This window comes from Penicillium odoratum, assembly GCF_028828045.1.
Source record: "Penicillium odoratum strain IBT 22623 chromosome Unknown utg000001l_segment0_segment0, whole genome shotgun sequence".
In the NCBI taxonomy this organism is placed as follows: Eukaryota; Fungi; Ascomycota; class Eurotiomycetes; order Eurotiales; family Aspergillaceae; genus Penicillium; species Penicillium odoratum.
In genome coordinates, this window is record NW_026643143.1 from 5286650 (window position 1) to 5302668 (window position 16019).

The 16019-nt window shown below is 46.1% G+C and overlaps 4 protein-coding genes across 4 annotated transcripts; 3 read left to right on the forward strand and 1 right to left on the reverse strand.

The window, feature by feature from the left end:
• Nucleotides 1-1600: 1600 nt before the first annotated feature.
• On the forward strand, nucleotides 1601-3321 carry N7520_001909 (uncharacterized protein; the record flags this gene model as incomplete). Its single annotated transcript, XM_057135844.1, has 3 exons — nucleotides 1601-1637; nucleotides 1694-2616; nucleotides 2857-3321. 3 exons carry the CDS (start codon nucleotides 1601-1603, stop codon nucleotides 3319-3321), a joined length of 1425 nt encoding a protein of 474 aa, XP_057001780.1.
• A 3282-nt stretch (nucleotides 3322-6603) lies between these two features.
• N7520_001910 (uncharacterized protein) lies at nucleotides 6604-10830 on the reverse strand (the record flags this gene model as incomplete). Its single annotated transcript, XM_057135845.1, has 4 exons — nucleotides 6604-7508; nucleotides 7560-9625; nucleotides 9693-9990; nucleotides 10059-10830. 4 exons carry the CDS (start codon nucleotides 10828-10830, stop codon nucleotides 6604-6606), a joined length of 4041 nt encoding a protein of 1346 aa, XP_057001781.1.
• Nucleotides 10831-12282: 1452 nt separating this feature from the next.
• N7520_001911 (uncharacterized protein) lies at nucleotides 12283-12987 on the forward strand (the record flags this gene model as incomplete). Its single annotated transcript, XM_057135846.1, has 1 exon — nucleotides 12283-12987. The coding sequence occupies one exon, from the start codon at nucleotides 12283-12285 to the stop codon at nucleotides 12985-12987; it is 705 nt and encodes a 234-aa protein (XP_057001782.1).
• Nucleotides 12988-13535: 548 nt separating this feature from the next.
• Nucleotides 13536-15640, forward strand: N7520_001912 (flavin-containing monooxygenase; the record flags this gene model as incomplete). Its single annotated transcript, XM_057135847.1, has 5 exons — nucleotides 13536-13545; nucleotides 13603-14209; nucleotides 14263-14411; nucleotides 14458-14780; nucleotides 14828-15640. 5 exons carry the CDS (start codon nucleotides 13536-13538, stop codon nucleotides 15638-15640), a joined length of 1902 nt encoding a protein of 633 aa, XP_057001783.1.
• Between the last annotated feature and the right edge of the window lie 379 nt (nucleotides 15641-16019).

Consider the following 16019-nt stretch of genomic DNA (forward strand, 5'->3'; position numbering starts at 1 on the left):
GCGTCTGTAGACTTGCAATTGAGCTCTAGCAGACGGTTGTGAATGCGAGGGTTGAAGAATGTTTCCCCTGGCGGGGGTAGCCTCTGTAATTTACATCTTTCGGTGTCTCTCAGGATCGACGCTCGATAAAGGTCACCGATTTCTTGACGTTTGTTGTTTGGCTGCTCAGGGTGGTCCAGTGTACCAAGCGCTCTTTTCGTATGATTCGACGATGCGTTTGAGTTTCCGCGCTCAGTAGAAGTCTCCAACACTTCATTCATGACCGTCTGGGCTAGATAGACCGGATCTTTTTCGCTTACAATTTGAAGGGAGGTCAAGAATGGAAACTCAGATGTGTCATTCAAGTTCAAAAATGCATCATCCAAGTCAGACGTTGCAGGCGGTAGGCTTTGTGCTGATAGTTGTGGCACATAAATCGACCTAAATTGGCTCAAGAGATCGTGATGATCCACATTGTCCACTTCTATACTCAAAAATCTAAAAAGTCAGCCGTGGTTTCTCTCAATCCCGTGGTGTATTACTAAAGTACCCTAAGCATAGCATTCCCTCTCGGGTGATGTCGGGGTCTCTGGCTTCAAGATGTAAGACTGCTATCAGAGCGCTTACGGCTTGAGCAAGAATGCTAGCTGCTTGTATTTCTGCCCTGGGGCTGAATTTGATGTATTGGTCAATGCCATGGTGTCTCGCTATCCGTGCTCGATAATCCGTTGTCAAGAGAGTGGATAGAATCAGGGCTACCTTGCCTCTTCAACATTAAAAAATTTCCATGCAAATTCAAGTAGAAAATACCTCTGCTCATGTTCGTTCTGTATCCCATCTCGAGGACTTGGTACTCAATGAGGGGAGTCCCCAATTGAGCAAGTCTCTTATGTCCATCCATTTTTTTCCTGTCCACTCCTGCGGCCGTGAGAGCTTCCGAAATTCCAGACTCGGATAGCCTTTGATACCCAAGGGCATCTCGAACCTTTTGAATTTCTGGTGGAGTGAGCATTTTGAAGAATCGAAGAAGGGTGTTGTCAAAGGATGTAGAACTTGCGAGGAATGATAGGAGGGACATAGAGTGTTCAAATACAATAGAAACCTTTTAATAGAGCACCCTCACATAATGGGGTTTGAATACGAGTTTGGAGCAAGAAATGGAGATCACACTGTGACTGGTCATACATGTCTTCTCCTCACCGCTGTTATCTCTACAATGATCATCAATGAAGTGTCTGGTGCATAGAGGTGGCCAATCACCGGTACATTTGTCCAATTATTTCGTGTTTGATTAAACCCTTATCATCATCTAGTTGCAGCAAAGCCTGAAGCAGGAGCCGTCGCCCAAATTTCGCCGAAATAGGTTTATTAAACATTTAGTGTCGTAACTTCTACATCGGGAAGAAATTGTCCAGGCTACTAGTCCTGGAACTAGCTTGTCGGCTCATCACTTGATTGCGCAAGTGATCGATATTGGACTTCTTGTCCCACGTGGTGTACTAAATCCTGTACCCGCTCGTCAGTAGTGAAAAGATGTCTTCATAGACATATAAAAGTCACAGGGATACCCGCAAAAATCTGCCGACTAGATCATTCACAAATATTCAAGTACCCTCCAATCATGGCTGATTGCTCCTTAGGCAAGGCCTATCCTGATGGTGTGTATTCTCACCTCTCTTGTTCTTGAAGACATCATTTGACCTCCTTGTCCAAGATAATCAATTGGCCTACCACCTTAGCCTCCTGAAGCTTGAGAGTCATGAAGAACAACTTGCAGAAGCCTCTCTTGCCCCGGTATTTACAAGCCACGTGTTCAGGCGTTTCTCTGATCTATCTCTGCCAACACCCGCTGCTGAGGTTTCACAATATGGATTGTTGGCTGGAATCACGAAAGCAAACGGCTCGGATCATGAGGCTCTTGAAGATAAAAGTACATGGGAAAAAGACCCTAGACTTTTTTTCAACGTTTCATCCCCCTCTAGCATATTCATATGTGGTTCTCAAGGCTCGGGGAAAAGTCACACCTTGTCATGTATTCTGGAAAGTTGCTTGATCCCTTCCAAAGCAGGGAGGCTTTTAAAACCTCTTACCGCGGTTGTCTTTCATTATGACACCTTCATCAGCGATAACTCAGGCTCTCCCTGTGAAGCAGCCTTCCTTGCCTCAAACCCCCAAATTAAAGTCAGAGTTTTATGCGCCCCCACAAATCTTCGAAACATAAAGGTAATGCATTTTTTCCGATCTGATTCTACAGACATACGCTCATGTAGTCAGGGAACATACTCGAGATTCAAAATCAAAGTCGAAGCCTTACGAATTGATCAAGCCGACCTGAACACCAAACGTATGCTAGATCTAATGGCTGTCGGTCAAGACAATGGCCCACTTCCACTATACATGCACACTGTTCAACGAATTCTTAGAGAAATGCGGATCGAACAGCAGTCTCTGGGAACAGATTTTGATTATGTCAAGTTCAAGGACCGAGTGGTTGAATCTGGACTCACTCCAGCTCAACTTGAGCCACTAAAGCAACGTCTAGATAGTCTAGAAAGCTTTATGCCGCCAGAGCAGGCGTTTGGAAGCTTTGGAAAAAAGCCCAAAGGCAAGAGATGGGGCTCTGACTGGAGACCACAGGTATGTGAGCTTCTTAATATATATGCTCTATCGGCTGAGACAGACCAGCGGAGTCAACTTACTATAGTTGACCTTTCATGCCCGTGCATCCCTCCTGATACGGCCTGCTCCCTTTTCAACATATGTTTCGGAATATTTCTAGAGCAGAGTACCAGAATCGGTCGCATAGTAGCTCTTGATGAGGCTCACAAAGTCAGTTTCAATAAAAGATTGTTGTGAGTTCTGGCTAATAATTACTAGTACATGGACAATTCTGTCGAGGCACAATCTTTTACCCAAAGTCTTCTCTCTACTGTGAGACTTCAGCGACATCTTGGCATCAGAATCGTGATTTCAACCCAAGAGCCCACGATATCGACCGCTCTTCTTGGCCTCTGCTCTGTCACCGTTGTTCATCGGTTTTCATCGCCGGAGTGGCTTCGCACATTGAAAAGCCATATAGCAGGAGTATCTTTAGGGGAAGAGGTCTCAAGAGAATCCAGTGCGGGTGGAGAAAGGAGAATGATGTGGGAAAAGTCATTGTTTGAGAGAATAGTCCGTCTTCGAGTGGGTGAGGCATTCCTTTTCTCCCCAAGTGCTGTAATCGGAAACCCTGCAGGGAGGGGCATTGATGGTATAGTTCAAAAATTGGGACCTGGTTACCTGGAAGTAAAAATCCGCAGCAGATTGACTGAAGATGGTGGGAAAAGCGTGGTATCGTCTTGAAGGCTTATATGATGGATTGTCAAAGTTTAGAATGAATGTGCTATTTAGTTACTTTGGAAATCGGCTTGAAATTCGTACCACACATAAATCATTGAGCGTGCCGCAAGGGACGGACATCGTAAAAAGGCGCCTGAACATATAGTTCATTGTTAAATTAGGATAGCCGTTGTATTCACTTTAAGAAGCAGTTGATAACCAATCACTATATAACTTCGCATTGGGGCTATGAGAAAGGCATTCAAGGCGTTAGGATTCACATTCTTCGAAAAAAGAGCCTGGTTTAGATATAGACTCTTCTTAGGAGATCTTTTAACGGAAAGTAGTAGAGAGCCTAGCGAAGGCGTAGTGATCAAGCGCTTAGATATCTACTATAGTAATGATACTATAGCTAAGGGCTAGGGGCTTAGTGTGATATTATGGGCTCTTATAGTCCGCTATACTTAAAAGGTATAAAAGAGACTTAGACCCTCCCTACCCTCTAAGAGATGAGATCTAGCTTCTAGTCTTATTCGAATAGTCGGCTTAAAGCCCTCCTCCCTACTTGATTAACTAACTACGGATCCCCTTTATGATATAATGCCTATAAAGTATAAAGATATTAAAGACTCATCACCTGGAAATAAATAGATAGTCCCTAGGTATTCTTAGGGGATGAGGGTTTGTCTCCTAGCGATAGTAATATCTAGTTTTGATAGTCGTTGGAGTTCGTCTCCAACGTACGAGGGTTTATCTCCCGGTGATAGTAATATCTACTTTTAATAGCCTCTGGGATTATTCTTAGTGGACGAGGGGTTAACCTTACTAAATAGAGATACCTCTGCAATAGATAGGCACCTCTATATAGTACTAGGGATTAGTACCTAAGCTTTATATACCAGAGCTGGGGAAGCCAAGACCTACCTGACCTTATCATACCGTACTATATATACTTCAATAATTTTAAGTTATATCTTGTCACGAAACTGACAAGGAGTATCTGGAAGTTCTCTCATGTGACCTCAGCTGACCTTACCGAGAGAGTGCGGGGTATAAAGCCCATCTCTCTCTTAGTACCTACGATTCCTTCAAGAATCAGTTTTGATACAAATCTGATTACTGCTTTTTTACAACCCATCTATTCTCCCTCTATCTTATCCATAAACCCTAACATATCTGGAGACCTTTTATAATTGACTTAAACCTTCTTAGTATATTTTTCAGCCTCGCGCATTCCTATTTCAGTCTATCAAACTTCGTCATACCTACTTCTCAAATTTGAAAGCTCTAAAGATAGACCTATATATCTAATGTTATAGATTATACACTGGGAGATTCTTATAACATAACATATGGCCTAATAGCTACTACGGGAAATAAGACTTTTCGGCCATCAAAGGGGGGGCTGGTTTTCTAGGCTAGGTAAGCGAATAGCGTAGGTAAGTAAGGCTCTCTAGATATATTAAACAATCGTAAACTAGGAATTCTCCAGCCAGAACGACTTGAATTCCGTCGTCTGTTTGCAGTCGAAATGCCTTTCCAGCCTGTAGTTCACCATCAGCTATCCACATCCTCTCAAGTTTTTCTTTGGAAGCAATAGGAAGGGCGCCAAAAGAAAATCATAGAACTTTGAAATGGTCTGAATCAAATGTGGCAGGAGCTTCGCAAACTTACTGTCTTCAGTCCGTGGTCGATAAGAACCCCCGCATCACTGACAAACTTAGTCTTTTGTTTCGTGATGAAAGGATTCCACCATTCACGTCCATTAATCAAAGGATACTTGTTGATATCATTTTGAGGAGAGGAGAAGAATGCGTAGAGAATTTGATAGCAACAGCAAATGCTGAGAGCAGAGCCAAAATGGGCAGATTGTCGATTGAATCGAGTGACTCAGGCATGATCTGAACAAGCATATTCTTCATTGTGTGAAACTGGAGTGAATAATGTATGGCTAATAAAAATTGAGACTGAACTTAAAGAGCGTCTTTAACCACGCGCTTCGGGTTTTGAAGGAATTCCGGACACCGGCAAACAATCGGATCCAAACGATTCTTTCATCTTCGACGACATATCTGTTTACTTCGGAATCGATAGCCAACGTTACATCTGGCTCAAAAGACTACCTTTTTCTAACATCAGCTATCAAACTTAAGATAATGTTCATTTAATTACGTATATGTGGAATAAACACAAATGGTATGTATAGGCGGGTATTTGCAGAAATATTACCATACGGGTCGAAGAAATTACCCATGTATGTACAGTGGTGTCTGACTAGTCTGAGACAGCCTATTTCACCGTCTTATATTCTGCCAAGTTTCTGCCAGTCAAATCCCCTAGAATGCCATCGCGTGCCGAGGTAGGCTAACTGTATATAGAAGGCGGTGGTAAAAGCGGTACAATAAGTTGTCTCAGACTTGTCAGACGCCACTGGTAAGGTACATATCATACCGTACTGTAATATCGTATTTATCAAAATTTATGATTATTGACTCAAAGAGATCGAAACGTTAAAGCTTATCTCCACAGGGGTCTACACGAATCTGGCATGAAAGGTGATAAAAGATAAGTCTTATCTTTAGTCAATGCCAAAAAAGGCTAGTAGAATATTTCGTGCATATTGGTATTGATCGTATGGTACTCAAATTTAATACGACATGCCGATTGAAAGCCTAGTCAATGGCTAATACCAAGCATGGCCAAGAGACGGGTGGTTCCTGCCGAGCCGCCTCCTAAATGATCCAAACACGGACTAGGCCGCAGGATCTCCGATAGGCGCCCCCTAGGATGCTTCGCTCCAATTCACCCTGTCTTCTATCGTGCCAATCAGCGTGCACCTAAGGTGCCTATCGGCATTTTGATGATTACTACTATTTTATTTTCTGGCTTCACATTGACACCTTAGTAATATCATGTCTCACTATGGTTTTTATTTAGATGATGTGCAGCTTGATAGGGAAGTTTAAGGTGTCGGAGCTGACCGAGCGGACATTGATGGAGCGTCCTCGGGGATTTGACTCTAAACAGCCGGAGATTATTAGATAGAAAAATATGGCAGAAATAAGATTGGAAAACTGAATCTGGTGAAAGAGAAAAGTTGAGAAGAGGGAAGAAGGAGGGGGCGAAGTCATTATGTGAGATACGATGTACTCGGTGGAATTTGCAATTTTCTATGTGCACGAAGCCAGAACATGTAACAGTAATCCATATCATATTGCGAGAATACTCCAAATGCTAAACAATTCTACAAGTACCAACAAAGACTTCTGGTCGAATTTGTACACTGTCTAGAGAAAAAATGCCGCCTCAGGGAGCTTCGGCGTCCAAGGTCTGCGCCAAAACCATTTCATAGTAGCGGCCACACTGTGCCACAAGCTCATCGTGTGTTCCCTCCTCCACTACTTGACCCCGAAAAAGCACAAAGATGCGGTCACACTGCTTGATTGTAGATAAGCGATGGGCCACAGAAATAACCGTTCGGGAATCATTCTTCTGTGTGATGGCCTCAAAGGCCTGCTGGACCAAAGCCTCGCTTTCCGTATCAAGAGCACTGGTTGCCTCGTCAAAGAGTAAGATATCCGGCTCTCGAATCAGAGCGCGCGCAATGGCAAGACGCTGGCGCTGGCCTCCACTGAGCGAAATGCCATGGCTGCCGAGCTTCGTGTGGTAACCCTCTGGAAGACTCATGATAAAGTCGTCTATATGAGCCAGCTTGCAGGCGCGAGTAACCGCGTCTTCGGCTTCATCTCCTGACTCTGATTCAATTTCATCATTGGTAGCTTGACCAGGCAGTCGGCCCAGCAGGATGTTCTCACGAATGGAGCCTTGGTACAAGATGGTGTCCTGGGAGACCAAGCCCAGGCGAGAGCGATGCTCCTGTACGTTCAGCTGCTGCACTGGAATATCTCCAAAACAAACCTGACCCAGCTCTACATCGTAAAATCGCTCCAGAAGGGCGATAATAGTGCTTTTTCCACACCCTGAAGCACCAACAATGCCAACGGACTGGCCTTTCTCGATTTTGAAGCTGATGTTGCGTAGTACTGGGATGTCCTGGCGGTTCGGGTAAGAAAATGTCACATTTTTGAACTCAATAGCAGTCTCGCTCCTTGAAAGGTGTGTTTGGTGGTTCACAGTCGACGTATTGATAGTTGGTTTAGACCTGCGAAGGTCGATAATATGGTTGGCCGATTTATGTGCCTTAGAGAGATCTGTAATGCCCGTTAGTTTAAATGAAAAGAGAGACAAGGTTGTTAACTAACCAGAAGTGAATCCGAACATGAAACCGGCAGTCTGCATGCCCATACTGATGGCTATAAAGACAATGAAGAAAGTGCTAACACTATAGTTGTTCTCAGACAAAAGCTTCCCTCCGTACCAGAACGAAAAGGCGGAAACTACGAGACTGATGCTCTCACTGAACGCAAAGAGAAGCATGCTGACTAGTTTGTGCCACATTTCGAGCTTGGCAGATTCATTGAGTCTTTTCTCGTACCCATCGAGGACTTTCTGCTCCAGGCCTAGGCTCGAAACAGTCCGAATAGCGCCAACTGCTTCAGAAGCAAAGCGGGCAGCTTCCTGGTAAATAACAGTGACGCGATCTTGGTTACTCATCTCCATGCGCATTCTAAAGTAGCCAGCGCCAAATAAGAGTGGCACACCCACAGCCATGACAGGGAGTGCGAGTCTCCAGCTAACCACTAGGGAAAGGATGCAGCACCCTAAGACATTGAAGATCACCAAGAAAATTAGGGCCAGGTTGGTCGATAGAAGTAGCTGGAGGTGGAGAGGATGCAGGGAAAGACGACTCGTCATTTCGGCAGCGCTGTGGCCCTTCAAGTCAAAGAAGGCAACGTCCTGGTGCATCATGGCCTCAAAATATTCACGTCTATACTGACGGGTTGCGCGGAATGAAGCCACAGTCCACCAAAAGCCAACTCCCCAGTTGACCACTAAGACGCCGAGACCGAGCACGAAATACATGAGTGCCCAGAAACTACCTCTGTTGACAAGATGTTGGTCGTGAGGAAGTTGCAGCGTGGAGATACTCTCACCGAAGAGAACGGCCTGAGCAGGAAACGCGCCGCCGCTACCAGCGGAGGATACCAAGCCGGCTAAGAAGAGAAACCAGAGGTGCCGCTGCTCCTGACAAATGATGATGGCAATGCAACGAATCAAAGAAAGCCTTTCCTTAAGGTCATTGTCCTCACAATTTTCTTCTTTTTCATCGCCACTTACCTTGGCATCGACTTGAGACATTGACACTGTGTCTTCGCGAGATCTCGATGACAAGCGAGATGGTGGTATTTTTGGAAGTCCGCGATCTTCCTGAGTGTCGTATCCGATAGTATGTTCATCATTCTGCAAATTCTTAGAACTGCGCATGGCTTCATCGTTGATGTCTAGGTTCTGCAAATGGACGAGTTTATGGTACGAGCCCTTGTCCGCTAGGAGCTGCTGATGGGTACCTTGCTCAACCACCTTTCCATGTGAGAGAACAACAATCTTATCAGCTTTTTGCACAGTAGACAGCTTATGAGCAATCATAATGGTGGTGCGGGATTTGGAGACATTATCCAAAGCGGCTTGAACGTTCTTCTCAGCCGTGGGGTCCAGAGCCGACGTGGCCTCATCCAAAAGAAGAATTCGGGGGTCTGAAATAACGACACGGGCGATGGCAATTCGCTGTTTCTGACCGCCACTGAGGAGCCGGCCGCGCTCTCCAACGAGAGTGTCGTATTTATCGGGAAGATCCTGGATAAAGTCGTCGGCAAAGGCCTGAATGCAAGCTTGACGGACGAGTTCTCGTTTTTCCACCTCAGGCAGTGAATCCATACTGGTGCCGTATAAGCCATGAGCCACGTTGTTATAAATGGAGTCGCTGAATAGTACAGGCTCTTGCTGAACCAAGCCAACTTGGCTACGCAGCCATCGCACGTTCAAATCAGTAACGGGGTGGCCTCCCACAAGAACTGATCCTGAGTCTGTATCAAACCAACGCTCAATCAAGCCAACGATTGTACTTTTTCCGGATCCAGACGATCCGACTAGAGCTGTGGTTTTGCCTGCCTCGAAGATGATGCTGAAGTCTTGGAGAATTGGTAACGTTGGTCGTGAAGGATAAGCAAACGTGACGTTACGTAGCTCAATTTTGCTCTCCTGAAGGCTCTCCGGTTTGTGCCCTCCTTCCCCAAGCGGGTCAATCTTCGATGGCCGATCTACCACTTTAAACATTTCCTTTGCTGAGGCCGATGCCCTGGTAAAGCCGCTAAAGCCCGGCGCAACGTCGGATGCGGCCTGGGTTGCTAGAAGGACAGATAACAGAACTCTAGTATTCCTCGTTAATATGTCTGTAAGACCAGAATCGAGGATGATGGACGGAGGATTTCTCTTACGTTATCATGCCACCACCGCCAGAGCCAATTTCGCCCTCTTTTAAGAGTTTGGTACCGTAGTACCAAGCTAGGGCGTATGCGCAGTATGTGGTGAACATCTCGACGCTATATTGAAATCCAATGACTGGGCCTTTGGTAAGACCAAGTCTCTCAGCCTCGGCAAGAGGAATGTCGTATTTCTGGGCTAGTCTTTTTCCGATGTTGAGTGCCGTGACCATGCGCATGCTGCTCATAGCCTCTTCAGCCAGGCCGCTGGCGGAATTGTAGACTTCAAGGATCTTGCCTTCAATCTTGGAGTCTGCATAAAATAGTCAGTTCTTGATACCAATCGAAGCTTTTGAAATGCAGTGAGGGAGGGATTTTTACCAAGGGTGAAGGTGATGTAGAATCCAGCGAAGAGGACAGGCAAAGTGGTGGCGGTCACCAAAGTCAGCTTCCATTGCTGAGTAAAAGCCACGACAAAACCAGCGATCAGCATCGAGATGGCTTGAATAAGGCTGCCTATCTTTTCTGTGATTCCATTTTCGACCATGTCCACGTTCGCAGAGATGGCTGTTGTGATCCCCCCGAGAGAACGCGAATCGACATAGGCAATTTCCTGTTGAATCACAGCCTTGATGAAATGCTGGCGAAAAGCTTGGGTGGCTCTGATACCCGAAACACCAAAGCATGTCGAATGAATATAAACAAGTACATAACGGCCAATGAAGAGATAGACAAACCATAGCGCATTGTGGGAGACGGATTTGTATAAGGTGCTCGATGATTGCTCGTTTGAGCCAAATGAATTGAATTCGTTGACGGATGAACCGAAGACCAGCGTCATACAAGGCAGTGCGGCCCCCGACGCGATCGCAGCGCAGAGTCCGATGATGCGCAACAAATGGTCGGATGGGGTGGAAAATTCGTACAAAACGCGGAAAAAAGAAGTCAGTGGCCCTTCTTGATCGCCCTCGTTCTCTTCTGGCGCGACTGCCACGGTCATGTGGTCGCTCACGCTGCCCGTGGATTTCTCATTTTGGCTGTCTGTCTCCGTCGGTCTCTTTTCGCCATCGACACTATCACGTGGCGTGGAAGGATACGTCCTCCGAGCATTGGACTCGACGATGGTGGTCGTGACAGGCGCTGTCTCTCCCATTAGGCCAGAAAGAGAGCGGTAAATGCGGAGGAAAAGGGAACAGAAGGGAAACGCAGAGGGTGGTGAAGAGGAAAGACTATCGTAGAACCGGAAAAAGAAGCTTTACTGTTGCGTGGACTACAACTTTGGCTATCGTCGTCTTCTAATGAATCGAAGTTGTGTGATCGATTGAAAGATTCAATTGAGACTTGCTCTGAAGCTGAGATGACTTGATTGATCTAGGCTCTTTGCGAATTTACCGAAAGAAGATTGCGCCTGATAAGCAAATTACGATTATACGATTATGTAGCTAGATTCCTGAGATAACACCAAATTTGAGCCCTAGGCTGTTGTGAATTTACTGAAAGGGGGCTTCTTTGTACTTTTGCCCCCCAGATTACGCCAGATAAGCAAATTACGATTAGCTAGATCCATGAGGTAACACGAGTATTGAGCGATATAACATCCAAACGCCAGCTTTCCAAGATCAGTTAGATTAAACCTGAGGAGTGGGGTAACCTGTGGATGCGGGTCCAAGGCTTGTTTATGTATCCACGGGACATGCTCAAAGAGGGGTGCTCAGGGATGCTCAGGGATGCTCAGGGATGCTCAGGGATGCTCAGGGGTGCTCAGGGGTGCTCAGGGAGTGCTCCGGGTTGCTCAGGGAGTGCTCCGGGTTGCTCAGGGAGTGCTTTGGGAGCGCTCAGGGAGCGCTCAGGGCGGCACCCGGACTAACTCAGGCTGTGCTCCGGGAGCCGATCTCTACCCGAACCGGAAGCCTTACCGTCAACAATATTACAGAATAATTATCAACTTAGCACCGTTATATTCAGTTGCTAAAATTTTCTAAAAAGAATGGCATCAAAGCTAATAACGCCAACAGTTTGGTGGACTTAGTTTACCTTATAAGATTTCTCCACTACCTTTATTAACTTGGCATACTCAAGTGCATTGAAATATCAAATAGGTTATGTCTTTCTTGGCCGCGTACAATGCTCATCGCCCAGCAGCCCCCAACACTATACAATGACATAAATGCGTTGGTTTAATGCCACCCTTCGTTATACAAATCCTTGAACGACGAACTTTATCGAAGCAATAAACAAAATCACGACGCACTGTAACGTCCAGCTAGGTCGGGCTCAAAGGGCGGTATCCACGGCTTTCTCGATGCTGCAGCAAATTTCCCCCTTCGAAGCCGCGGATTTACGGAGTTTCGGACTCTAATTGCTAAATTCACTCCCCCTAACAATTAATCGCATCATAATTGCCTAGTTTTTGGGGAGTGAATTTGATAATACCCTTGATCAAAGTGGAGCTGGTGAAACTGACATTGAATGTTGCAGCTGACGTGATGCAGAATTGTCGTATATAAACTCTCATTCTTCTCGTCCATCCCTTCAAACATTGATGTTGCTTATGAAAATCTACTTCAAAAATAAAAAAACCGATATCTGACAATAAACGACAGATATGCCTCTCCCGTCTCTCCCAACTCGGGAGATAGCCGGAATCACCATCCCTGATACCCCGCTCATCAAAAAAGCCATCGCTTACATGCGAGAGCAGAACGATGATTTCACGTACAACCACGTTATGAGAAGCTGCCTATTCGCAATAAATTCTGCTCCTATAGTGACTTCCACAGCACCCGACTACCCCATCGACTACGAGTCCATCGCTATCAGCACAGTTCTTCACGACCTAGCCTGGGCAGTGAGCAGCGACAAGAGCACCCCGGACAAACGATTTGAAGTCGATAGTGCCAACGCGGCACGGGAATTTCTAATCACGGAGACTAGGAATGACCCCAGCTGGCCCGATCACCGGGTACAGCTCGTCTGGGATGCGATTGCATTGCATACTACCAATTCCATTGCTATGCACAAGCAGCCTGAGGTGATGCTTGCACATCTCGGTATCTCGGCGGATTTTAAGGGCCCGGATCTGTTTCCAGGGGGGATGGGTCCGTTGACCTGGAAGACTTTTAATGATGTTGTCGCTGTGTTTCCGAGGGAGAGTTTTCTGGAGAATGTTAAGGGCATCATGTGTGACTTGTGCAAGGTGAAGCCGCAATCAACTTATGATAATTTTGTTGCTGAGTACGGGGAGAAGTATGTGGAAGGTTATGATCGGACTGGGAAGAAGACTATCGATTTTCTGGAGGCTGGTGTTTGAATGCGAATGTGCAGGTTTCTCTTATCACTTAATCTTGGAAAATATTAAACTGCAGTGTCAATACTGAATTACTGTAACTAGGCCTTCCTTTTCCTGTATACATTTCAAAGTCACCAGTATTTGCACATGGTAAAACCGGCACCTCCAACCCCGTAAGTTGGATTCTAGGTATTGGGGCGTTTTACAGGCATACCAGATAGCGTCACCTATCATCGAGCTCGAGAGATTCCCATTCCATCATAGGATAAAATAAGTTATCTATTTGGAACTTCCCAAAGTCGTGGGACAGTAGTATAAATCCGAGAAATCTAGGCCAATAATGGTTGTTTCAATACGCGCCGTGGTTATATAAAGCAGTACTTAACTAAACCTGCTTGCTAATGCCCGGCCCAAGTTCGAATTAAGAGTAGAATGTGACATTCGACCCCGCACAGTCTCGGCTCCACCTTCATGTGCATGTTGTCAATTGTAATAAAACACTCGCTCCTATCTCTGACTCCAGCCCTCAGCAATCTACTGAGTATTCAGTATTTCAAGTGACATAAGCCATGGGTTCAAGTACGACTCTTTTTTTCCATCAAGTCAAGTAAGACCAAAGAACTAACGATATTACAGTCATCGAGCAGTTTGAGGAGTATCCTTCACTGGCTAGTCTTCAGCGGGACGTATACAGGCCTCTCCCTCTTAACACCAAGCTCCCAGAATCAGCCAACAATGGACCGGGGTTGGTGAGTGAAGCCCTCCGGTCCCTAGCTGAAAGCCTCGAGGAGAGAGATATCTCCAAGGTCAAATCATGTTTTTTCAGCTCCCAATCATACTGGCGCGATATACTCGCTTTTACCTATCATTTCCGGACCTTCAATAACGGCGCCAAAATAGCTCCAGCACTAATGGAGCTGAAAGAGGAGCGGGGACTGGTTGGTGGTTTTTGTCTCCTGCCGGGGAGCGTACAATTTGTTGAAGCTACTGCGACCTTGCACTGGGTTCAGGGCATGTTTACATTCAAGACAGAAACGCCCGCTGCACTCTGCAGTGGGGTTGTCAGCCTTCTTCCTGAGAAAATAGGGAACGCGCTCGTTTGGAAGATCTGGAATCTGGCAACGTGGATTGAAGACTTTGAACTGCATCCTGAAGAAGAAGGTGCTTTGAAAGCCCCTTCAAGACGGCTAGAAGAGGCCGAGGATATTGATACGGATGTTTTGATCATTGGTGGTGGAAACGCGTTAGTATTATTCGGTCATGTCTTATGCTGTTATGACTGATCATTTATCACAGGGGACTTATTCAAGCAGCGCGTCTCAAAGCCCTCAATGTTGATTGTGTGATTATAGAGCGAAATGAGCAACCAGGAGACAACTGGGCTTTGCGATATGACTGTTTGCGTTTTCATGTCTCCAAGTCGCTTTGCGAAACACCGTATCTGCGTAAGAGTCAAAGACTGGATATACAGCATTTTCTAATATTATTTAGCATACCCGAAGGATGATCCTATGCTTCTAACGAGGTCGATGCTGGCGGAGCAAATGAAGCGCTATGCACAGGCCTTCAAATTCAATATGCTCAACTCATCTACTATTGAAGCGAGTTCTTTCAACGAGACCACGGATTCTTGGCGCTTCAAGATTCGCACGCCATCGGGATCGAAGACAGTGACATGTAAGCATGTTGTGCAAGCTACTGGACTGGGATGTACCAAACCCTTCATCCCCCAGCTTCCAGGCAACTACAGTGGTGTCAGCATCCATTCATCGCAGTATAGGAATCCCTCAGAACTGAAGAGACTAGGTGTCAAAGTAAGTCTTCCTGTGCTCTTTTAGGACGATACTTACGAGGCTTCTAGTCCGCTATTATTGTTGGATCCGCAAACTCAGCATTCGACCTCATGGAAGACTGTGCAAAGGCCGGCATCAAGACAACTATCGTTGCCCGCAGCCCTACATACATATTCCCCTGGGACTACTGTCGTGACCCCCGGGGCCTAGGGCTATACGAGATTCTTCCAACCGAATTGGTGGACAAGCTCACGATGAGCACCCCATGGGGTATTGCTGGTCAAATCGCGATAGACCAGGCTGTCTCGTTGGCTTCCAAAGAACCAAATCGGTACCAGGCACTTGCTGAAGCGGGCTTTCCAGTCTATGACAGCCTCCACGGGGGAGATCTGATATCGCACCTTATTGAAAGAGCTGGTGGCCACTTCAATGAGATTGGCGATGGGATTGGGCTCATTGTGTCTGGTGCTGTTGCCGTGAAGGGAAATGTTGAGCCAACTGAATTGACGACGACTGGCTTGAAACTTAGCGATGGATCAGCGTTGGATGCGGATGCCATTCTCTGGTGTACAGGCTTTGCGGATAAGCAGCGCGAAGCCACTGTGGAAGTTTTCGGACAGAGACTCTTTGTTGAAGGAGATAATCCGAAAGATAGTATTTTGGGACCTGAGGAGATTGCTGCCCGGAGGGATGGGATCTGGGGGGTGGACATTGAGGGCGAGATACGCGGCATGTGGAAGCGTCATCTTCGAGTGAAGAATTATTGGATTACTGGGGCTGTCACCTCGCACCAGCGCTATTATTCACGGCCGCTGGCTTTGCAGATCAAGGCGGCGCTCGAAGGATTCCTGCCTGAAGCGTATAGGGATGGCGGAATTTGACAGTCAACCTTGGAACCACAGAGTAAGTTACTATAACATGGAATCATTGGGTTATTCGGCCTTGCTGCTATCTCTTTCTCTTCCAACTAGTCATTTCAAGTGATAGAAATGAAGATAACGATCAGTCCCGTCTCTTCAATGAATCCAATGGACTCACGAAAACTGCTTGCACGTTCGCTGAAAAGGGTATCGAAATAACAAATCGTGATGTCGACGTCAACCTAGTCTACGAACTCTCGAGGGCTTCTATATTGAGGCGATGGCGAAATGACCATGGAATGATGAGGTAGAAGCTATGACCACTTTCACGCGTGGGACTAGGTAGTCTTCTTTATCTAGTATGGTTCAGCGATGATAGAACAAAACAGAGCTAAGCTGT